Here is a 24,296-nt window from a genome sequence, read left to right on the forward strand (position 1 = left end):
CTTGTGCACCACGTGTACTCACCTGAAGCCGTCTGTAGTCTGAATTTTATTTTCCATTATTTATCCACCGCCCAAATGTTTCACTACGCTACTGCAAAAAGACAAACAAACACACAATTAGACACTGAGCACTGGATGTGCATGTATGCATGAGCTTTGAAGTTTAAACTTTTTTTTATCATCAACAATTTTTATTTATTTCATTTTAAACTTCAATAACAGAGCTTAAGGATAACTACATAAATAAATAGTTTAAAAACAAACAAACAAAAACAAAACAACAACAAAAAACTAAACAAAACAAAGGGAAGTTATCCTATTCTTTCTTTGCACACCAATTCCCACACCACCACTCTGTCATTACTGCTCTGTTCTTCAAGTTACAGAAAGCCAGCTTGTAAAGGGGGACCAAATACAATCATATTGATGCAATTTGTCTAATAAACCATAAGTCACTTTTTCGTAAGACGCCAACTTAGCCATTGTCTTTAGCCACTCTTCATAGGGAGGGGGGGGGTTCTTTTTCCGCCAATGTCTTAGCAGGACCCATTTGGCCGTAGTAAGAGCCAAAATAATCCATCTTTTTGTATAACTGGAAAAATCTACATCAGAAAGTTCTGTGGTTATACCAAGTATGGACAGTTTTGGTGAGATACCAAATCTCCTTTTTAAAACACTGAAAATTACCTCCATTATATTTTCCCACCAATCCCGAAGTGCCGAACAGCTCCATAAGATATGTAAAATCAAAGCATTTTGACCATCACATCTCCAACATTCGTCCGTAGAGGCCAGGTTCCATTTATACAATTGTTGCGGTGTTCGATGCCACCTATGGATTATCTTAAGTTGAATAAATCTACTGCCTGTTTCTTTATACATAGTATTAATATTTTGAAAACATGAATCCCATTCAACTGAAGATATGTCCAATGCCATGTCCTGGGCCCAGTAGCCCTTAACTTTAAGGAGAGGGTCAGCTGACCGTTCTTGCAATAAGTGATAAATTTTAGAGGTAATGCCTTTACCCATGGGTGATCTTGAGAGCAGGACTTCCACAGGGCTGCTCACAGGACAACTCAAGGGGGTTCCCAGCCACTTCGATAACGAACTATGTATTTGGACATATCTCCAGAATTGATTACGCTGCAACTTATATAACTCTACAATTTTATCAAAGCTTAAAAAACATTTAGTCCCACAGTCAAATAAATCTGATACATTAAGGATGCCTGCTTTACGCCACTGTAACCAGTCAACCGATGTCCCTCCAATTAAAATTCTTTTATTACTCCATAAGGTTGCCGAAGGTGATTTAATAAAGTCCCAGCGACCTGCCCTATGTAATTTAAACCACAATGTCTTTGCAATTATAGGATGGGTAGTTTTATGACTGGTATCAAACAGCTCCCTCCAAGGAGAAATACCGCCATTAACTTCCGTCTCTATATGGGACCAGATGGGTTTAACTGGTGCAGTAGGTAACCAAGCTCTAAGTTGTTTCGCGTTCATCACCCAATAATACCATTGGAAATTAGGCAATGAAAAACCTCCTTGTTTTACACTCGCTTGAAGTTTCTTAATACTTAAACGATGCGGTGAGCTATCCCCAAATACGTCAAACCATTCACGGACCACCGAAATTCCCACTGTTTAAATAAAGTATGGGGGCAGTGTCCTGACATAGGCATTGCCTCTGATTTATCCCAGTTGACGCGATACCCTGAAAGCAGCGTAAAGCTTTCTATACATTCTAATAGGGCTGGAATTGACTTCCCAGGCTGGGTCATAAGTAACAACATATCATCTGCATATAATAGAGGCTTATGTTGACTATTACCCATCGAAATTTCAAATATATTTACATTATTTCTCAGTTTTTGTGCCAAAGGCTCTATAGCAATTACAAAAAGACCGGGGCTAAGGGGACAACCCTGTCTTGTGGATCTCTGTAAAAGGAATAGGTCTGATATGAGCCCATTCGTCAATACTCGCGTTGAAGGCGAATCATATAATATCTTTATCCACCTAATAAAATTGTCACCAAAACCAAACTTTTATAATGTCTTAAACAGATAATCCCACTCAACACAATCAAAAGCTTTTGCAGCATCCAGCGATAGGGCCACTGTTGGATATACTGAATCATATACATAATTTTGCAAATTAACCAACCGCCTAATATTATCTGAACCATAGCGGTTTGGAACAAAACCAGATTGGTCTGCATGAATTATTTTCACCATTACTACTTTTAATCGACCCGCTAAGACCTTTGCCAAGATTTTTTGGTCAGAATTCAGCAAAGATATGGCGCGGTAACCACTTGGGTCTAAAGGGTCTTTCCCAGTTTTAAGAATAAATGTTATAAGTCCAGAGTGCATTGACTGAGGTAATGAGCCTACTTTGAACGCCTCATTATAAACATCGAGCAACAGGGGACTTAACATATCCTCAAATGCTCTATAGAAATCCAATGGTAACCCATCTAATCCTGGAGCTTTATTAAGTGGCATACTGTTAATTGCACGGGTAATCTCCTCCACTGTAATTGGAGCATCTATAATCTGCTGGTCAGTAGTAGAAAGCTGTGGCAGGTTTAAATCAGTAAAGAATGCTTCGAATTTCTGTTCATCTAAACTCCCTTGTGTAGAATAAAGATTATTGTAAAAGGCCCTGAATCCATCATTTATATGTCTATGCCTGGGATATGGTTCATACTGTCTTTCTGTTTAAGAGGGTATGCTAATAAACAGAGATGGGCAGTAACGCGTTACTTGTAAAGCGTTACTGTAATCCGATTACTTTTCAAGTGACGCGTAAAGTAAGGCATTACCATTGCAAAAACGGTAATTAGATTACCGTTACTTCCCGCAGGAACGCTGCGTTACTACATTACTAAAACCGTGATTTTTTGCGAGAATGTCTCATGACAGTGACGTAAGCAAGTGCGACGTTCGTGACAACAGCTGTGTGCAGATCAACAATGGATGGACTGCAGGAGAGAGTATGAGCGTGTAGCGTTTAAAGCTTGGAAGTACTGACCTTACTTTAAGTTTGATTCCATAAAAAGTGACAAAAACATTAGTGTCCGCTGTGCGTGGGAAGAAAACTTCTTTTTACAGCGAAAAAACCCCCTAAACTTCCAAGCAAGCACCGAGTGCGCTACAACGTAACGGGAAATTCACAGAGAAACTCGCGGATTCTTCCACTGACCGCTGCGGCACACCTGCACCAGGGTAAACCTACGCCTACGCCACTCCTGCTTTACAGGTGAAAATAGAGCAAAAGGACCGCTAGTCTTTGACTTTATTTATTTTCTGCTGTGTTTTACTTGCATTTATTTGAAAGACTGAGTGTAAACACACAAAAAATATATATTTTATGTGCTGGAATGTGCAGAAAATAGGTTTAAATAGGTTTAAAACAAATTTCTTCCAGTCAGAGAATGTTGCATATAATTACATTTTTGCTTGATGCATAAAGTTAAAAGATTAAAACTAATAAAACAAGTTTTAAAAAGAGACTTTTCCATTTGATTACATTTTGTATGATGGATTGTAGAAAAAGTAGAATTGGGCTGAAAGATCTATCGCTTTATCACCTATTCAGGTTGTAAATCGTGTTTTTAAAAAGTAACTAAGTAATTATAAGTAATCAGCAAAGTAACGGGATTACTTTTTTGGGGAAGTAATCAGTAATTAGTTACTGATTACTTTTTTCAAGTAACTTGACCAACACTGTCAGTTACACAGCTCCATTGAAGCCATTCACTGGTTAAATACAAATAACTGTGATTAACTGAAAAAAGCCACTTACGGGGCTGAGTGCTCAGAGAAGCCTGTGGGATAAGCTGCTCAGCCAGAGCACCAGTGAGCTTCAGTCTGGAGAGTGGTGACAGGAGAGATGGAGGTGGGAGTGAGGCATTTAATCCTGTCTGTAAAATAAATATAACAACACTTAAGTAACTTGCATAATAATTCAAAATGGCAATAATTTAATAGATTATTGAATTATTTGCTCATGCTAAAGTCAACATAGAAAGACTACATATTTCTACATATATCTGGTTTACTTTAATCTGCCAGACTGCGGAGGGCAGTAATGGGATGGGACTAACTTAGTTATTACTTAGAAGAAGAAGAGGGTTAGTCTGGAAGTGTTGGGTAGTGATGTGCGATACCACTGATTTCCTTTCCGATCCGATACCAAGTAATATTCAGGGTGGTATCGACGATACTGATCCGATACCGATACTTTGTACAAAACGGATTTTATTTATTGTATCTCAAATTATAGCGTCATAATGATTACAGGACATCAGAATACCTTCTTCTTATCACTTAATAATGCAGAGTTCATCATATAGAAATAAAAAAACTAAAGTTGTGTGCTATTTGAACACCTTGCCTGCCTGGAGGACTAAAGGACTCCGTGAGAGACTCTCACCCTAGCAGCACCTGTCCCTCTCCTCCTCTTCAGTTCGCCTCAACATACGCTCGTCATATTTTGTGATATGATTTACTCTGAGGTGTTTGACAAGGTTAGTGATGTTGCCACAACCATACATGCCAACCCTCCCGATTTTTCCGGGAGAATCCCACCTTTCTCCAGATTTTCCACCCGGACAACAAAGTTGAAAAACCATATTGCAGAATTCATAGCGCGGCCCAGCCAATTCCAGTTTCCAACAATGACGGCAGCGACTTAGTTTTAATATCACTCTTATTTCTCTTTCTGGGTCGCAAAAAAACTTTTAACATATTTTCAGGTGAGAATGTAGCTGTGTAAACTTCAAATATCTGAGCCGACCGACACATCGTCTTCAAACCCCCGCGGTCTTTCACCACTCGGGTTAAACATGATGTACAAGTCACTTTGATAACTTAAAAATGTTCTTGTTTGGCTTTTTCAGTGTTTTATTTGTTCGTGAGTAAATCGGTTTGGCTGAGATTAAAGTTATTAGATTAGATTAAATTAAATTAAATTTTATTATTCCCTCGGGAGGGTTCCTCCGGGGTTTTCACACAGCTGAATAAACGTCAAACAGAAAACTGATTAAACAGAAGAGTTTACGTCAGTGTCCGGTTATATTTTAGACAGCAAGGAGCAGACGGCAGAGTTTCACTCCACCGAGGGAGCTCGTGACGTACTACCCGGCTTTCTTTAGACCGCGAAGGCCGGTCCTCAGGTGGAAGCAGCCTCTGAATTTGGACACCCCCGCTGTTTCCGGGCCGGCCAATAATAACGGTGACATTTAACGTATTTTATCCGATAAATAAACCCTGTAAAATATATTTATCCGCCCAAACAGCCCTTTTGAATGTCTCCCTAATTCTGAGGTCTCAAGGTTGGCAAGTATGGCCACAACACCTCACTTTTTTTGCCACATTTATTGCAAACCACGGCTCAGCTGTTTGTGGAGGTAAAATACATCCGCACAATTACGCTCAGCCATTGTTGTGAGTGAGCACGCCAAGGGGCTGCGAGACATTTATACAGCCGTATTTCGCACATGACTATGAAAGGCGGAAGAGGAAGTAGTTCCTTTGAATGTAGGCAATCCGAATGTTATAGTTTCTTTCCACTGTGTTCCTGTTAATGATAAACTACAAATTTACTCTAAATTACTAAAATATCGATATTGTAATGTGAGAATCGATTCTAGAACATAAATGATTGGTATCGGAGGAATCGATATTTCAGGATCGATCCGCACATCACTAGTGTTGGGTAGTCCATGCTCATGATTGTTTTCACCTAGCGGAGGAGGCTGTCAAAAATATTTACTTGTCAGGATTTATCCTCTGCTCTTTCAGTTGTTCTGTCACCGTCTGTATTTCTCAGCCACTGGATACAGACCCCTGAATATTGAAAAATGGATCAACATGCCGATCCTCCGACGAGAGGTTTGTGACCTTTGTACCCTGTGGAAATTAAATTACTGTGTAAAATAAACTGAGAAGTGTTGGCAGATACTCAGCTCAACATAGCTGACCTTTTGACTTTTTTCCTTATCTCTGTCAAAAGTTTAACCGCAAACTTTATATTCTTTCAACTCAGCGTGGCCTAATCTCATTATTCATGTTTCTCTTCCCGTTTTCTCTTCAGATAACAACACAGATAACAACACCACAGCTGAATCAACAGATCCTCCTCACAGGTTCACAAGAAAAGAGATTCTCACCTTAATATCAATGGCATCTGTCAACTTTGGCTCTATGATTTGCTACTCAATATTGGGCCCATTTTTTCCCACCGAGGTAAGCTCAAGGAAGCCAGCATCATAGGGTACAAATCACATGTTACAGCACAAGAGGTTAAAGGTTCAAGATAATAAAAACTTTAAAAAACTTAGCTTATGAATGCAGCTTTTGACTGAAGAAATAAAACACGTTCTCTCATACATGCAAGTCATATATCTGCAAACAAATCTTTTCTAGCCAGAGGAAACTGGGAACAAGCATCTCCTTCTACTAAAATGTATTTGTGCTCCCATGTAGTTGTACAGTTCACAGGTTAGACTATTGTTCACCTTAAGAACTCAGTAATGTCTTCTGAAGGGAATGAATGAGTAGTCATGCGCTACCAACAGACATCCTCCCTGAAGGCCAGTGAAGACTGGCTCTTTTGTAATCAGCCGTTCAACTTAAGGTCTGTCATGAGCTAGAAATGCAAATGTTGGAAAAGAGTGGCACAACAAGCTGGCTAGTTAAAAAGACATTATATTATCCTTGCTGTTTTTGTTGTTGTTATATAGATCCCCTAACTTTATCTGTTGTCCTGTTTTAATATTTAGGCAGTGAAGAAAGGAGCCAGTCAGACTGTAGTTGGTCTCATATTTGGGTGTTATGCTGTCTCCAATTTAATTAGTTCATTGATATTGGGAAAATATGTAAGTATACACTTTAACTTCATGCCATATGCATGGCAATTTGGAGCACAGGTGTAACCAAAGAGTCTGTAACAGTGCAACTGACCCATTCTTTGTGTATCAGATTGTCCAGATTGGTGCAAAGTTCATGCTTATTGCAGGACTTTTTGTATCATCGTGCTGCACTATTATATTTGGGTAAGTGATCTGTGTTTCGTGTTAACTATGATAATGATAAAATTGGAAAAAATCCAGAATCTCATTGTGACAAAAGGACCCAACAACTCCAAGGATCATGCTGACGTTCTGTCACTTTATTTGTTTTACACACACCTTTTCAGTGTGCTTTTGGAGTTCGCTTTTCAGCATGACTCAGCGAGTTGCTGCTGCTGCTTCTGCTCTCCGACTCTCCACACAGCGTGCTGCTTAAATAGGGGAGGCATGATTAAACAGTGGTTACCAGCTGTCAGCCATCCTCCCCTGGCACTGCCTCCTGAACCTGCTGCTCTATCCCTCTTCAGTAGCCGAAAAACAAACAACACCCCCGCCACACTCCCACAAATTTCCTGAAAATACCAAACTAACAATGAATTTATTCATGTAAAAAATAATGTTTTGTGCTAAATAAACAAAATTAAAACAGCTGTGTAGCAGGCAGATTGTGGAAACAAATACAAAACTTGGGAAGTAAGGCGTAAACTCAAAATATAGCTTTAATGTTGCCCACTCATAAGGACACAAAAGGTTCAAGATAAACCATGACAGAAAATATAACAAAGTTCATGGGGAAAGATGATACGACAACACAGAAAGAATAAGACAAGAAAGACAAGACTGGAGGAACAGAATCAAAAGGAGATGAATGAACTTGGAGAACTGAAGGTATATAAAAAAGGAACTTATATGAAGCGTCAGGACATAAACAGGACACATAAAAACAAAGAAATCACAATGTGAATAGAAAGCTAGATTCCATGAATACAGAACCCTAATCCAAACATAACCCATAATACAAAATGAGAAAGAACCCCTCTGGGGCCAAGGCCCAGAGACCATGGCACAATCACCTTTGTTTCAGATCACACGCAGTTCCTCTGAGCTTCTTTATTTCATCTGCATTTCCTTTAATCTTGGCTGGCTCTTGTCTTCTTTGCAGATTTCTTGATCGGGCTCCTGCAGGACCTATATTCATCAGTCTGTGCTTTGTTGTGAGGTCGCTTGATGCTGTCGGCTTTGGCGCTGCTACAATGTCTGCTTTCGCCATCACAGCACAAATATTCCCAAACAATGTGGCAACTGTTTTGGTGAGGGTGGACAAACTTGTCAGACTGGCATGCTGTTTAGACATTAGAATCACGAGAAAACAGAAACTATAGGTTTAAGTTGTTATGTATCTCCAGAAAACAACTGGCTCTTGGCTATGATGTAAGAAATTCCCACAGTATAGTAATCTGGGTCACTACTGTTTTAGGGTATTTTGGAGATTTTTGCAGGACTCGGCCTTATCCTGGGACCACCACTGGGAGGGTGGCTCTACCAGACTTTTGGATACAATGTCCCTTTTTTAAGTCTTGGATGCTTGCTGTTGATTATGGTTCCTTTCAACATTTACGTCCTGCCGTCCATTGGTATGTAACACTTGAGATTTAGGTGTATTGTTTGGGTTTATTATTTAAAAATTGCCATTTTGTGTTTTTTCATTTTTCTCACATTATAACTGAGCTGTAATTTTGTGCTTCCCTCCTCTCAGAGGCAGTCCCATCGAAGGATTCATTCTTTCGACTACTCACCCACGTGAAAACAATCCTGGTTTGCTACATGGTATTCACTCTCAGTGCAGGTGTGGGCTTTTTGGATGCCACTTTGTCACTGTTTGCTATTAACAGGGTAATGATATCCTTTATGATAAAGTCAGCTTACGTTTCCTAGAGTTTTTGTGCATTCCTTGAACAACTTTTTTTCCTATCCATCATCCTTAGTTTGGTCTCTCAAATGGCTACGTGGGACTAATAATGCTTGGTTTGCCTTTAGTGTATATTCTGGCATCACCGCTGATTGGGTATTTCACAGATAAATATCCTGTATGTATCCAAGAAATCAAAATCATTAAATGTGTATAATTATCTTTTTTCTTTTCTTTTTAAATAAAATTTGATCTTGTGCACCAGGCCACTAGGATCACTTTCTTGGTGACAGGCGGCATCGCTGCTACAATTGGCTTCTGTCTTCTTGGTCCCGCCCCTTTTCTTCACATCCAGAGGTTAGTGTGGGATTCAGGTAAAACTAACACTTCTGTATTTTAAAATGATGGACATTTTAAGAAATATGTCTATCCCCCTCTGAGCCAAGAGTCATATCTAACGTCATTTTTACAATGTCTAATTCCAGGAAATAATTGCACCTGCCAGGTAACAGTCACACTGTGAATAAGTGTCTTAAACCCTTAATATTTTTCACGGGTAGCAGGGAGCGACTCCTGTGGTAGCAAAAAAGAAAGCCCATTGTGAGGAATAAACTCTACTTTAAATGTTATTATATAACACTAAATATTGTGCTAATTACTTTAGGGTCTCAATTTCCAGGTTTAAGTTTAATATTGGTTACATGTCCCAGAGTAACTGGCACCTCGACCAGACACTTTTGGCAGCCATCAACAAGCTTTAGGCATATTTCAAGTTGCATATTTGACCAATATTTTGAAGGCGTTGATTTTGGAGCACGAGCTTCTTTCTAGGTGATTTAAAGCTTGTTTCACCGCAGATGCTGGTGTTTCAGGAGTTTCTAGTTAATGGCATGTTTGAGCCTTGGTTCCTGGGCTGTTCATGAACATCCTAACCAATTTCCTCTCAACTAAAGGTGACAGTTTGGGTCTTCTTCCAGACCTTGGCAAAGTGGTGACATATTTTGATAAGAGACCTTTCCACCTTGTGTAAATCTTCAACTCTCCTTGTTAGATGTCACTGAGTTCCTTGGACTTGCCATTGTTCTGAGTATTGGTCAGTGCTTCTCACCGCTCTCCTTCTGTCACAAATCACCCCCTAAAACTCCTTTCCACCACTCCCTCCTGTCTGTACTCTCTTCTTCATTGTGCATTGCTTTGGATGGTTGAATCCAGGTATTTAAATTCATTCACCTTCACTGCCTCTGCTCTTGGCAACTTCACTATTATGTCTGTCTTCCTATCATTGACACATAGGTCGGTTACTTTGGATGGTTAAGCCCTGGTATTTAAAATCTACACCGCTGCAAGGGGAGTGGGACATGTTGCCTCGACAAGTCATATACTGAATTAATCCCTTTGCCTTAAAAAGCCAAACTTCTGTATCCTTTTTTTGTTTTTTTTTTACATTTAGTCAGCTGTGGTTGCTGGTCGTCATGCTTGGTCTAATTGGGCTTTCTCTGGCAATAAGTGTAATCCCCATATTCCCTGAGCTCATTTCATGTGCACAGTGAGTTGCTTCACATAATGCTCAACATTCATGAACTACAGTTTGTTTTTTGTGGGGTTTTTTTCATAAATATGGCTGGATGAAACAAATATTCTACAATTTAGTTTTTCCTCATAGTGAAATAGGATTTGAAGAGGGGCTAAGTACACTTGGAATGGTGTCTGGGTTATATGAAGCAGTGTGGTGCACTGGGTGAGTCCCTAATTTATCTCTTTTCTGGCATTTAGCTTTTTAGTGCCGTGATTTTTGCTCTAATTTTGTGCTCGTTTTTAAGGACGTTTTATGGCCCCATTGTGGGAGGAATTATTGTTCAACAGCTCTGCTTTGAATGGGCTGCTGTAGTTCAAGGAGCGTTGGCATTTTTGGGTGTAAGTATCAGTGGCTGCAGCGTTTAGATATTTTATGTCAATACAATGTTAATGATCACTCTGTCCTCAGGCATTTTTCATCTTCATGTATTCTCTCTGTCAACGGACAAAACGACAAAGGTAGGCCTAAACTTTAAATGAACATAATAAGTTCTTTCATAGTATTCATTTCGTTTCTCACTATGGGAACGCCTTCTATGTGACCTCATCAGAAGCTGAAATGCCATTACGTTAGCTCTTACAGGCTTTTTAAGTGACGCTCATGTCAGGAGGGGCTAGGGCCTCCCCATATAATAGACTGACATAGTGTCAGATGTCATTCAAAAACTCTTCTCACTTCTTACAGAAGTCTGTCGATAACTGTGCTGTTGGGTTTAAGCTAAACTGTCCACTGTCCTTGCAGCAGATTTTCTGTCCAGGGGCAACCCACTGAACGCAGACTAGAGGCTTCAACCCTCCGCTATACTTTCCCACCAGTGGCCCTCCTGACAGCCCTGTGCTGGGAAGAGAAACATTGACTGGCTGAGATTTTTTTAGCTGCTTTCCAGCCCATCTTGACCTCATCTTCATCCCAAAGGTTATCAGTACATGTTCCCCAATAGTATTGCCTGACTTTTACCAGCTGGACTCCATGCACATTCCACTAGGGGCCTGGCTACCTTATAGGCTCTAAGGGAGTTTTATCCAGGAGGTGTGTGCAACTCCATGCTGGGCCTCATCTCACACATTTGTTAGGTTTTATAAGCTAGATGTGACAGCGCCTAACCTAGCGCATTCAGTCCTCAGTACAGGTTCTTTGTTCACCAAACAAATGCTTTGAAAAAGAACTTAAGGTTATGTATATAACCCTGGTTCTCCAAGTAGCATGAGTGTCTCACCAGACCATTCTCTCTATAAAAAATGAAAAGGTGGGCTTGTTTTGAATGACATGTGACACTATTTCAGCCTATTATATATGGAGGCCATGGCCCCTCCTGACATAGGCAGGTGGCATTTGAGCTTCTGATGAGGTTCTACAGGAGGCGTTCCCATAGTGGGACACTCATTTGTGCTACTCAGAGGTTATACATGTATAACCTCAAGATCTGTGATTTATTCTAAATAGATTTCTTTTTTTAACGTCTGCAACAACAGCAAAAATTGTACCTCTTTTTTTAACTTTTACATTTCAGGGTCCAAGAAAACAACCAACAAGCAGATGAAAGAACCCCTCTCCTATGATCCTGTGTTCCAGCTCCAAGTTACACAACTTTTTAAACATCTTATCAGTCATTATTTGTTATCAAGCTGATATTGTTTTAATGTTGTGTCTTTTAGTTATTTATATCTGGTCCTAGGGCATGTGCTATAGTGGGAATTCCCTGAGAGGTATTTTAAGAAAAAAGCTAGATACATTCATGGAGTGGGTCCAGCTGCATTCCCAACGGGTTCCCAGATATATTTGAGCATTTATTTGGGGAGCAACATGCACATTAAAATTTAAACAATAAGTTAGGATCCCATGCAGGTATCCACAAACACCTGCCAAAGTACTTTAAACTGCCTTGTAATAGTTTCTCCAACACTGCCATGATGACTCACACAATAACACCAGCCACCCACAGTTTGGTTAGTAAGAATGAGTTTTTATGGCCAATGGCTTAAAAGTAAAGCAGTGCAAGTTATACAGGTCAATATGAACCTTTCATACTGTGCTAATTCTTCAAACAGGGAATTTATTGCAGATTTCACTGCAGTTAGAAATGTTGAATGTTTTACCTTCTTTTCTGCCTGCATTATAGATTTATTTAACACTGATATTGAGGTTTTTTCACAAATTTTTTGTACATTAGCATTCAAATGTGACAATGTAAGGGACTGCAAAGACTGCTTATTATAAAGATGGAAATAAAACTATAAAGGAATTTGTTTATGTTGTGAAGAAATATATATATATATATATATATATATATATATATATATATATATATATATATATATATATATATATATATATTAGGGGTGCAACGATACACAAAATTCACGGTTCGGTTCGGTTCGATACTTTGGTGTCACAGTTCGATATTTTTTCGATACAAAAAAAATGTTCATGCCTTCTTAATTTGTCATTTATTAAAATTATAAATATATATTTTAACTCAAAAGTACAGTTTTTAAATTTAACCCAAACCCTTGTACGTTTTTTATTTTGACAGCGAATGCGCACCTGCGGACCACTTATGTGCAGCCCTGGTTATTTAGCTCGTCATATTGCAGCCACAGAAATTCTTTTGTCCATGAAACCATAAAGCTGCACTTTCTTTTTGCCTTATAGTCTGATTTGTCATAACTTCTCCGTTTTGTGGTAAGCTTTTCTTTGGCTGTCACTTCTTCACCCTGACCTGTCTTATTTGGCTCAGCAGAACTGAAATGCTTTTACACACTCACTCACATAAGCTCAGCGATTCTCTGCGCGATCAACCTCTCACATGTTTAAGCTGCGGGAGATTTCACTTGTCATGTTTGCATAGTAAGCTAACGATTAATAAGACGATGTCAGAGGAATTGGTGCACAAATTATCATCACTCACAGATCAGTGCTGTCGCTCTCTATACACAGTTCGCACGATTGCAAAGTGAAAGCAAAAAAACAAGCGCAAATTCAAACGCGATTTCAATATGTCACATATTGACAGTGGCTCACCGATGCCAATGACATAATTACCCAGCTACATTTCCGAAAGAATGCAAAAGCATTGACATATATTTTTCTTCCTACAATAGCCCGACTGGAAAAATCGCTAGCTCCGGGACGTCGGGCTAGCGATATTGCAAGCCCTGTATCTGATTGAGGAATCACTCATCTTTGGAAAAGAGAGTTTATTACAGAGAAATGTCTCTTTCCAAAATAAAAGCTATACTATCCGCTTCTTCTGGGCTATATTCTCAGCAGCATAAGGAGAATCATGTGCTAACAGCTGTCTAAATGACTCGGCTAAAGTTAGTAGCATGCTTGTTGTTTTTGTCTTTGCACTAGGATGATGTCGGCGTAAATGTGCAGTCATATTCGTTGTGTTCCCACTAGTGCTTTCAGGTTAATCTCGTTGAAATGACCTTAACGCCACAACACGGCAAATCTCCGTTAACGAGCTACCGCCGATCGCCCCGTGCATGGGGCTAGACGGCCAACACGTTAACGAGCTAACTGTGCTAACACACTAGTTCCCACCCATGTAATTGAGCATTGTGTGGCACATCCAACATACTGTTTTACTTTAGTCCATGACTCGCTTACCTTCAGGGTCATACGCCACATGAAAACCAAAATAATTCCAAACACCACATCTGAATGAGGGTGGGGGAGGTGCCCTGCGCTCTTCCTTCTGACGATGCTGTCTGTGTTGAGCGCTCAGTGGATCTGCGCTCGACAGTGCAGCCTAGGCGGAGTAGTCGAACGCAGATTCACTGAGCGCTCAACACAGACAGCATCGTCAGAAGGAAAGTTGATAAAATAAATTACAAATGTTGTATTGTTCGATACATATGCGTACCGAACCGAAAGCACTGTATCGAACGGTTCAATATCGATACGAATATCGTTGCACCCCTAATAAATATATATATATATATATATCACATATTACATACGTTTACACAGTATTATCTGTTTTCTTACATGGATAAGTTATTCAAAATATTCAATGTACAAAAAATATGTTTATCAGCATTATACAATTACAATATTTTTATAAACATATTTAACAAATTTTATCTGTATTAGGTGCAATATAAACTGTGACTTTTCAAAACTAAAAAAATATTTACAAACAAAAAAAAGTGAAAAATAGATCACAGCTGAAATAAAAATCAGAATAAAGCAGACATACGGTTGCTGTTTGTTTCCATGAGTTTATGGATCAGGCTCAAAGGCACTGTTTGTATTGTCTGTTGGCCTCTTTGGCAGAGGTCGCCCTGCTGATCTGCCTATCCTCCTGGTGCTACTGGTCGACGCTGATGCGTCTGCATCTGAAAACGTGGCTTGAGAGGAAGCTGCAGGGACTCGTGGCTTTTTCACCTTCTTTTTTCTTCTACTTCTATGTGGGAAACGTATTTCACAATCAGCACTTAATATCTCTCCACCACAATACAGCTTCATCAGCCTGTGTAGTTAGGAGTAGTTCGGAGTGAAGCAAAGAGAGCCACTTACCTAGTAACTGCCATCTCAGGTTCCGTGTCGGAAAGCGTCGGCTCGGAAAGAAACCTAAGTTCTCCAGAAGAACTAATGGCAGCAGACACCTTGGAGATACGAGTATAAAGAAAAAAGTGATGGCCCATGGGAACAGGAAAATCACGCATATATAAAACCAGACCACATTTGTGAATTTATGAAATGAAAAGCAATCAAAGTGACACTTGCCCACTGTAGGCTTTAAAATGACTCACGGTTTGTCATAGTTTCGCCAAAATAGCTGCTTACAGCAGAACATGGAAGTTGTAGCTACAGCTAGATTTGCATCAGAAGACTGAAAAATACAGAAACTGATATTTTGTTCCAAATCTCTTATTTTCATGCACAAAAGGTGGAATGACAAAGACCACTGCTGTTCAAAATATTGTTGTAGCTGTAGTATGTAAAAGGAGAACCAGGAACCACAGAGCAATATATTGATATTTTTCAGTCTTCTCTTCTTTTTTGTTGCTGACATGAAATCAAGCTGACAATTTTTTTGACAAAAGGCCTACAGTGGGTATAAAAAGATTAATTAATGAGATGTGAACTCCACCCCCACTTCACCTTTTAGCCAAAATACATTAATGAACACGTCCCAGTCAGACGCCACTCTGATTTTTTTGTTCTCTTACCCTAGTAGGTGTTGACCTCTCATCAGGCTCTTTAGACAAAGGCATGTGAGTCCCCTCTTCATTGTAATCCCCTACAACAATAACATGTTTTTATCATTTTTATAAACAATTTGTTAAAAGCATATCTACCACAAGAAAAGATAATCCACCTACTCTGATCTGCTACGTAAGAAGCAAGAAAATATCCCTGCTGCCCATTTTCAAGGCGTCCAAACCACCAGTTCTCGTTGTCTTTGTACAGTACTTGGATGACATCACCACGGCGAATGGTCAATTCATCAGAGCGATTTGCTTTGTAATCATAAAGAGAAACAACCTATGAATGGAACAGAAAGGTAGGACAGTTGAATAAGTGTGAAATAAGGCTGCGGCTGAGCTTTAAATTACACTGGATACTTACTACTTGCTGAACAGGTGCAGAATCAGTTTCCACGTGGATCCCTGAAGAGACGTGGTCAAGAAGAGTCTGACAAGGAAAAAAGGAAATAATTTCATTCTTATAGCAACAAGCAGGCAGACACCACTGCAGTCCTTGCCTATCTCAGCAGCATTAAGATTAATTGGAAACATTACAAAATCTTACCGTCTGTAGTCTAAAAGACGAAGCACCTTTTAGAAAATGACCAACAGGATTGAACCCACCTAAAAGTATAAGAAAAAACATCAAGAATTGAAACTGCAGTAATATTTTATGTATTACCACGGTAAATATTGTACATTACTGCAGTAACTGCAATTTGCAGTAGTCACTTCAAGAGATGGGTAACAATTGCCAGCAGTCCATCTGTGTTTCTGTTCATAGCATACATGCTGCACAGTGCTGAAAAGACTTGGCCCAAGTTGTACGTAGCACAGTTATAATCTTCATAATCATTTGAATTCAGTTACACAGCTCCACTGGTTAAATACAAATAACTGTGTGATTAACTGAAAAAAGCCACTTACGGGGCTGAGTGCTCAGAGAAGCCTGTGGGATAAGCTGCTCTGCCAGAGCACCAGTGAGCTTCAGTCTGGAGTGTGGTGACAGGAGAGATGGAGGTGGGAGTGAGGCATTTAATCCTGTCTGTAAATAAAAGAAATAAATAAATACATAACAGCATTAAGGTGCAATAAATCAATTAATGCAATTTTCTGTTTTGTATTATAATAAAAGTAAAATTCACATTTGTGTATTTCATGTAAACCCTCTAATACAATTCTCACTGTCAGGAACACAGATTTAAAATCAAGGTTAAATAGAAATCCATACATTTCTTTGAAATATGAAAACATAAATTAACACAGAGCGGGATTGGCATATTACACAAAGGGGAAAAATGGCTGAGTTTACAATTAAAGTATATAAACCCGGTTCTATGCTGTTTCCCTTGTCAACACATTGAGGGCAACTGAGCAATAAAGCGATTGGAGGCAGATTACAGAAAACAAAATCAATATTGACAGAAAAGACTCATAAAGCTTGTTCACCATCTGTGACCTCAGCAATGCTTCAGTATATAAAGGTGTGTATTTTGATATAGTACTGATAAAAACTCACTGTGCCGACATCTGATGTGAAGCTCCGGCCTGTGTGAGTACTGCTTAATTTATCTGCAAACCAGAAAAATAGGTTAAAATACCAAATCTAATATAGCTAATTATATAAAGTCCTTCTCATCTAAACTGCTTAGAGTACCTTGCTCATAAATGAATCCAGTAGCAGAAGATCTTTGACGTGGTTCCTGAAAAAAATATGTAAAAGAATTTCAGTTAATTTAACTGCACACTTATTTCACTCTACATTTAAAAATTAACATGAGCATTTACCAGAACTGAGTCCAGTTGTTCCTTCACACACTGCATTTTCAGTGCAAGTCTTGTTGCTTGGGCAAACTGATCCATGGCTGCAGAAATAGATGTGTCCTGCAAAGCTAGAGGGTCAGGTGTGTTTAAAACAGTTTTGATATCTTCAGAAGCTGATCTGCTTGCTGCTTTCATACTGTGCACCTCCATCTGGGAAACTAGAAAAAATAAGAGAAAAATAAGGCAGATATGAAGCCGTGCAAGTCTGTACAATACTACTGACTAACTTCTTCTTTTGTCAAACAAAACACAAACCTTTGCGGTCATACAGGTACACGTGGACGGGCTGGCTCTGACCGAAGGCACAGAAAGCTACCATGTTCTCGTAGGGGTGAAATGACACGCCGTGGAGAGCCGTGGGGTAACAAAGCTCTGAATATACTGCAACTTGATCACCTGGGAAAAGAAACGGCTGGAGCAACTATGCAGAATACTGTCAAAAACATTAAGAACCGACTAGTGTCTTTGTTACGGGAAAAAATAAAAATTTCATGCTCACCTGTATCAGTATTCCAGACATACGCCATCCCATCCTCACTGCCAGAAAAGATGAAGTTCCCACATGGTGTAAAAGTACTGTAAATCCTCTCTCTGTAGTTAATGGCTCCAGTGTATTTCTTTACAGCCAGACTTAAAGAGGGAAAGCCAAACACATATTCAAACACACATACAATAATATAATAATCACTCCTCATTTATATGCAGAGTATAATACAATACTTTAATATTTGTCTTTGCTTTATTATAATTTCGTCTTACATTCTCAAATCCATCATCCTCAGCACACTGTCTTTGGCATGTATGAGCAGGCACCGCCCATTCGGATGGAGCTGCAGCATGTTGATGGGGATACCACTGAGATCACTCTCATCAATTTTCTGCCAAAAGAAAACATGGGATTTTAAAATGACCATAAACTAACATTAGCTAAATAAAGTGCAGTGAATAGTATCAATTCTTGTACCCTCTCTATACACCAGTGGCGACATGGCTGCTGCTGTTGCCTGCTGTCATTTACTGAGGTTTTCCACACAATGATGAGGCCCATGTTGTCTCCAGAAAACATTCGTCGACCTATTTACAATGAAAACAACATCAGATATGGCATAAGATATACAAGAGAACAAGCCTCACATTCATTATAAAAGACCAAACACAACACCCCTTCACAGAAAGGCACACATGTTCCTCATAGACACAAAACCAGAATTAGTTGGCTGGCTTTGAGTTTTTCTTTGCTTTAAAAAGAGCAGCTTTCCTTCTCTCTGAACTGGGCCTTGAAGTAAATGACAGTGACCGTAAACAGTCTAAGACAAATTTAAATCTCAGTTACTCTCTCTAATAATGGAAAAAAATAGTCCAAGGCAAGTCAAAGCAAATCAGTCAGTCTGGCATAAAGGTTATACTGGCAGGAATGTTTGGGGAAAAATTGGAGCCAGTGGATTTATAAAAACAGAGCTATACATAAAGTTCACATTAACCACCATTTTATTTACAGCTATTAATAACAAGATTCATTAAAACATATACAAGAGACATCATTCTTTAAGAGACTACATTTACTCTTATCTTGTTCCAAGTTTTCCTAACTCACAGTAGCTGACAACACAAACACACACACATCGGGGACATGTTTCCATAACAGGGCTTACAGTACCTTCGGAGTCAAAGCAAACTGTGTTAATGAAACTGCCGTGACCCTCAAACTCCTGCAGCAGCTGGCCATTCACATCACCGACATCAACTCTCCACACTCGTATCAGGCAGTCGTAGCCCCCAGTTACCACCAGGTTCTGGGCTGTAGGATGGTACCGAGCACTGTACACAAACGATGGATGAGGGAGCACCTTCTGGGCTGTTACTTGAAGCCTCTCTACATTCCACTCCCTGAGGGAAACAATGTAAAAATACAAAAACTATTTTATATAAAGAATATGCATTTGCTAGTTTTTAAATCAGAACATCACCAGTATTGTTGAGGCCGTTTCTCAAAAAAGCAATATATTACACACACTACAACTTAGGTAACTTTATTTAGAGCTAAAATATAATAGATTATACAAAAACTGAGTCACTACAAGAAACAGTGAAACCTCATTCACTTCTAATCACTTTTATTTAATCTTACATTGTACAATGACAAAGTTACCTGACAGTTCCATCAGAGGAGGCAGACAAAAGGCTGCGGTCATCTCTGGACCAGCAGAGATCATACACTATTTTGAGGTGACCATTGAAGGCAGCCAAAACCTTGCCAGAGGGAATCTCATACACTGAAATAAAAACAGCATTTTATTTTATTTATTTATTTTTTTACCTGATTTTTTAAAAATATATATGCACAGACAAGGAAGAATCCAGATGTCATCAAAGAGGTGTTCGTGGCATACAAACAGCAAAGAAATTACCTGGTTGGAGTCAACAAAGCATTAGAAGGGGGACTTTTACACCGATGAGATGTGACCTACCTACAACAGGGAACGCATCTTTGTCAGCACAAGCAGCAGCCAGTATGGTTCCAGCGTGAGAAAAGAGTACTGTGAAACAGCCCATCTGACCACCACGAAATGCCAGCATTGGCTTGTTAGGAATTCGACAGATCTGCAACAGTAAAACTCTCTTTAGTTCTTTGACTGCCACTCTTTGCTACTTACCCATGTTCAGGCTAAAAATATGAACATGTATATTTGTATGTAATATTGATAGGAGCAGTTTAAACCCTTCTACAAACCTGACCAGGCAGCCTGCTCCATCTCAAGGTTAGAGGTTTGCTGTCTAGAGGTTGTGTCAGACTTCTCTTGGTGATCTCATTCTGCAGTTCACTATAGGAGGTGCTGCCTCTCTCCTCCTGCAGTGCCATCATAGACCGAATACTAGGGTCCACCTGAAGAACATAACCAGCTCAGCTACAACATACTCCATCCATGTACATATGAAGATTTATTAACCTTCCAACAACTAGACAGTAGCAGCTAACTTACATGCTCAGGGAGTTTAATGCCTTTTACTGTAACATAGAGGGTAGATGCATATTTGGTTCTTGGGTACTTTCTCCACCATTCAACCACCTCAACTGTTTTAGGTTGGCTCTTTGCCCGATGTGGAGGGCAAAAGAGCTGGAGACGAAGTTTACTGTCAATATTCAAGACACCATTTGTGCCAACAAGCTGAAAAATGGAGGGGCATACATATTAACAGGGGAGATTAAAATACAACCAGACTGATCTTTTCTTTCTAAATGATCAGATTAAACACATTACCTTCAGAAATGCCCAGGCAATCTTTCGGAAACCTCGATCATGCTTGTCAACATCAATGTTGGCTCTTGCTTCTTCCATAGTCACAAAATCAAGGATCTTTGCAAAACATTTCAATAAAGGAAATTACTGTCACAAATGTTAAAATATGGTTTATTAACTGTTATTGAAATAACTCTTACTTCAAAGAACAGTATGACTTTGGGGCCTTCGTCATGTTGTTGAACAAAGTAGCCAAAACGTTCATTGAAGATGATCTGCTCCTGCCACTCAGGGACAACTGATTTGTTCTTCTTGAAGTCATAAGGCTGGGTCATGATGGGGAGAACATGGTCAACGTTTTCCTGCTCATAAAATGAGGATACGGGGCGATGACTACAAAAAAGAAAAACAAATTTGAACTGAAGGCAAAATGTGTTATAATTCAAAGGTTTTGGCACAGTTAAGTGGCTTATAAATACAAATATCTATAGATCGTGCCTAAATTTAACTGAAAAACAAGTAACCATGGTCCAATTATTTTAAGGTAAAAATTTCTAAATAAAAAATGTGCCCAGAAATTGAAACACACCACTAAACTTAATAGCAGAAATGTCTCACCAGTCTTCTTTCTTCACATATTGCCCTGTGGCTTCATCAACAACGTGGATCTTCACCATGGGGTGTGAAATCATCAAGTCGGTCTTGAGGCGGTCTGTTCTGTGAATGTACACTCCAAGAACAAGGTTGTCATCAAAAACTGGTTTCTGAGGTGCTTCTGACTCCGCTTCACTCTGGTCTTTGACAACTACAAGGGGAGAAAACAAAATATGAAATGCATCACCATCAACACCTTTCTTCACCTTTAACTGGAACTTGGTGAATCCTGAGAATTATCGTGCAATCACCATGTTTTTTCTTCCTCTTTTTCTTCTTTCCCTTGGATTCTGTTTCATTTTCCACATCAGCATCCAGGTCTGTATCTTCATCTTGATCCCTGGAGGCAAAAAAAGAAGTAGAAAGAAATCAAACACTGTTGCTTTATCACTAAATATAACTCCATAGTACACTAATAGTTATACACACCCTGCATCTGAATCTGTGACTACAGATTTCATCTTTTTCTTTTTCTTCTTCCCCACATCATTACTAAGCGTAACACTTTGTGAGACAGCACTCTCATCTTCTCCTTTGACCCTTGTCCTCCTTGAAGTCCTCTGGTCCTCCTTTACTATCTTTTGCTGGTATTCATGCAATAGGTTATCTTCTGTGTCCTCCTCCTGGCTTGCTTCTTTAACCTCTGTATCACCTTTGCTTTTTCCCTTTTTATTTTTCTGCTTTGGGGCCTTTACACCTACAGAATCATTTGGATCCAATGGAATTTCAGACTTTGATGCATTTGCATCCTCTTGGATGTGACTTCCGATGTCCTCGGGCATAGGAGGAGAGGGAAGGTCCCTCTTACTTTTTCTTTTAGATTTTGATGTTTTAATCCCCTCTTGGTTTCTATTGTTGTTAAAATTAACCTTCTCTGAAATTTCTCTCTCCCTTCTTTTATTCTTTGTGTAGCGAGGGCTGCCCTCTTCTGGGTCATATGTGTTCTGGAGGATGGTCTCATTGTCTTCTGTGTCCTTCTCAAGGTTGATATTTTTTTTTAGATTCTGAAGCTAAAGAGGAAAAGGTAAAGAGGTGTCAGTACTTACAGTCTTTTTATTTTGTTATTTATTAAAACTTCCGCAATTAAAATATGTCCGACATGTTGTCTGTTTTGGAAGAAGGGCATCATGACAGCCTTGTTTACATAAAATGCAGAATCCACAAGGATTCGGAACTATTCAGAAATAGTTTTAAGACATGTCCTGCAAGTTCTATATGTTTTTGCCAACATATAGAGCATCTGATGTAAAATTATCAATAGAACACAAGAATGACATACCACAATAGTCTCCGGAGTTTCAGTGCTTTTCTTTTTCAACTTTTTCTTCTCAGATTCTGTGTACTTCTTGAAGACTTCATTAAATCTTTCCCGGGTTTTTGCCCGGTCTTCACTCTCACCTATAAAAGGGAACATTTTAAATAGATTACGTGACAATGCAGATTAGACTTTATAACATAAATAAGATTAACTACACGTTGTTGATAACACTTCTGTAGCTTGATCAAATCTTTTTGCAAAACTTGTAACTGCATTTTTACGCTACTGCATCACACCAAGTAAGAGAAGTAAGAGTAGCAATGCAACAGACAGGGGGCAAGTGAGGTGAAGAAGAGAGTGCAGGCATGGTGGAGTGGGTGGAGATAAATATGAGAGGAAAGAAGGACACCAACAACATTTTGCAACATTTTAGTGAGACCTAATATGATGTATGGTTTGGAGATGGTGGCACCAAGAAAAAGACAGGAATCTGGGCTGGAGCTGGTGATGGAGTTGAAAATGTTAACAATGTTAAGGGAGTGACCAGAATGGACAGGATTAAAAATGAGTACATCATAGGGACAGCTAAAGTTTAAGAGTTTGGAAACGCTACCGAAGTTAACGAAACAAGACCGAGGGGGTTTGGGCATGTCCAGAGGAGGGGACAGCGGATAGATTGGAAATATGTTAAACATAAAGCTACCAAACAGGAGGAAAAGAGAAAGACTACAGAAAAGATCCGGGAATGTAGTGAAGGAGGAAATGCAGAGGGATAAGGAGAGATGCAGGCAGATGATGTACTGTGGCGACCCCAAATGGGAGCAGCCGATACAAAACGACATTGCTACTTTAATTTAAAGAACCTTCCACCATTGGAGTGAGGAGGGAACAGCAGGAAACGTACCTGCTGGCATTCTCAGACAGCGTGATGTTTCTCTTTCCGAGCGCAAAATGAGAATAATCCAGGACTTAAGACTCTCATTCTAAAAGAAATGCATGACAACGACGTTAAAGTTGCACAACAAAACCTCTACTGGGTTAGCTAGGTTTTGCTAGCCAAGCGTTTAATTATATAGTTTAGCACTCTAGTAAAATAAACCCGTATTAAGTCTCCCATGGTGTTTTTATTTGCTGAAGTCAGAGTATAGGAAAAAGTACAGTTTGTGTGAACCACTAACCTTAGCCACTTTAGCAGCTAGCTTGCTAAATGCTTCTGATAGCTCACTGACTTTACAGGGTTACTACATTTGGTAAGATAATATTTAGGAGCTTCAACGAACAGTCTGAGTATTAAAACAAACCTCGCCCCACAGAAGCAGTCCGTAAAAGTATGTATAAGAAGCAGAAGAGTTGGCCGAGGGTCAGCGCATGTATCTACTCTGCAGTGATTGTCCTGTCCTCCATCTTTAACAACAACGCTTCGACGGTTTCCAAGTCAACAAATCTGAAAAAGAGAGGCGGAGCCGGTCAAACGTAATCTGACGTACATACAAAAACAATAACCAATCAAGCTGAAGACAGAATTTCATAACAGAAATACATTTTCATGTTTTTTCTGTTATGATTAACTTCATTTTCTTCTTATTTTATGTCTACCTCTAAAAGCCTGATGTTTATCTGTCCATAATGTTAAAAATAGAAAAATAAGTTATTGCATTAATACAATTGCCACAAAAGAAGTATCCTATTAATTTATTCAAGTAATGTAATATTTTTACCCGTGTTGCACTTTTTTTGTAAGCTGATATATACTTTACGCAGTTCACATGG

General features: G+C 39.3%; 2 protein-coding genes across 7 annotated transcripts; one reads left to right on the forward strand and one right to left on the reverse strand.

Annotated features, from left to right (window-relative positions):
- Positions 1-73: 73 nt before the first annotated feature.
- ahi1 (Abelson helper integration site 1) lies at positions 74-23,961 on the reverse strand. Of its 6 annotated transcripts, XR_015126474.1 has the most exons (31): positions 23,828-23,961; positions 23,431-23,509; positions 22,548-22,666; positions 21,698-22,278; positions 21,520-21,608; positions 21,233-21,419; positions 20,815-21,007; positions 20,636-20,731; positions 20,357-20,542; positions 20,107-20,259; positions 19,844-19,976; positions 19,525-19,648; positions 19,033-19,262; positions 18,340-18,449; positions 18,135-18,253; positions 17,875-18,005; positions 17,631-17,771; positions 17,340-17,533; positions 17,209-17,254; positions 17,071-17,123; positions 16,479-16,596; positions 16,117-16,175; positions 15,934-15,999; positions 15,687-15,849; positions 15,534-15,604; positions 14,878-14,966; positions 13,966-14,764; positions 7,942-8,170; positions 5,791-5,927; positions 3,820-3,937; positions 74-91 (listed from the first exon to the last, which is right to left on the reverse strand). XR_015126474.1 is itself a non-coding variant. In XM_086275721.1 (27 exons), exons 2-27 carry the CDS (start codon positions 23,438-23,440, stop codon positions 14,581-14,583), a joined length of 3,642 nt encoding a protein of 1,213 aa, XP_086131847.1. In that variant the 5' UTR covers positions 23,441-23,509; positions 23,828-23,961; the 3' UTR covers positions 12,695-14,580. The 6 variants fall into 6 exon arrangements, 2 of the variants coding, with proteins under 2 accessions (XP_086131847.1, XP_086131846.1); XR_015126475.1 differs by lacking the exon at positions 7,942-8,170 and having other exon boundaries at positions 75-91; XR_015126476.1 differs by lacking the exons at positions 5,791-5,927; positions 7,942-8,170 and having other exon boundaries at positions 77-91.
- On the forward strand, positions 5,732-12,609 carry LOC147306943 (MFS-type transporter SLC18B1-like). The gene is made up of 14 exons (XM_086275726.1): positions 5,732-5,909; positions 6,112-6,263; positions 6,800-6,895; positions 6,999-7,072; positions 8,031-8,178; positions 8,346-8,502; positions 8,625-8,761; positions 8,854-8,955; positions 9,043-9,134; positions 10,228-10,323; positions 10,441-10,515; positions 10,598-10,691; positions 10,762-10,811; positions 11,864-12,609. The coding sequence occupies exons 1-14, from the start codon at positions 5,879-5,881 to the stop codon at positions 11,910-11,912; spliced, it is 1,353 nt and encodes a 450-aa protein (XP_086131852.1). The 5' UTR covers positions 5,732-5,878; the 3' UTR covers positions 11,913-12,609.
- Positions 23,962-24,296: the final 335 nt, after the last annotated feature.

This window comes from Aulonocara sp. 'chitande type north' Nkhata Bay, linkage group LG19, assembly GCF_057382095.1.
Source record: "Aulonocara sp. 'chitande type north' Nkhata Bay isolate Kocher_YH1m ecotype deep benthic linkage group LG19, A_spYH_male_GT1.1, whole genome shotgun sequence".
NCBI lineage: Eukaryota > Metazoa > Chordata > Actinopteri > Cichliformes > Cichlidae > Aulonocara > Aulonocara sp. 'chitande type north' Nkhata Bay.

Excerpts from the sequence above, each read along its gene's own strand:
- LOC147306943 (XM_086275726.1), top strand. The coding sequence starts at position 5,879 with ATGGATCAACATGCCGATCCTCCGACGAGAG. Across the intron at positions 8,956-9,042 it reads ATTTCACAGATAAATATCCT|GCCACTAGGATCACTTTCTT; the intron begins GTATGTATCCAA and ends CTTGTGCACCAG. Across the intron at positions 10,324-10,440 it reads GAGCTCATTTCATGTGCACA|TGAAATAGGATTTGAAGAGG; the intron begins GTGAGTTGCTTC and ends TTTTCCTCATAG.
- ahi1 (XM_086275720.1), bottom strand. Across the intron at positions 18,006-18,134 it reads AGGATGATGGATTTGAGAAT|TCTGGCTGTAAAGAAATACA; the intron begins GTAAGACGAAAT and ends TCCCTCTTTAAG. Across the intron at positions 17,772-17,874 it reads TGTCTGGAATACTGATACAG|GTGATCAAGTTGCAGTATAT; the intron begins GTGAGCATGAAA and ends TTCTTTTCCCAG.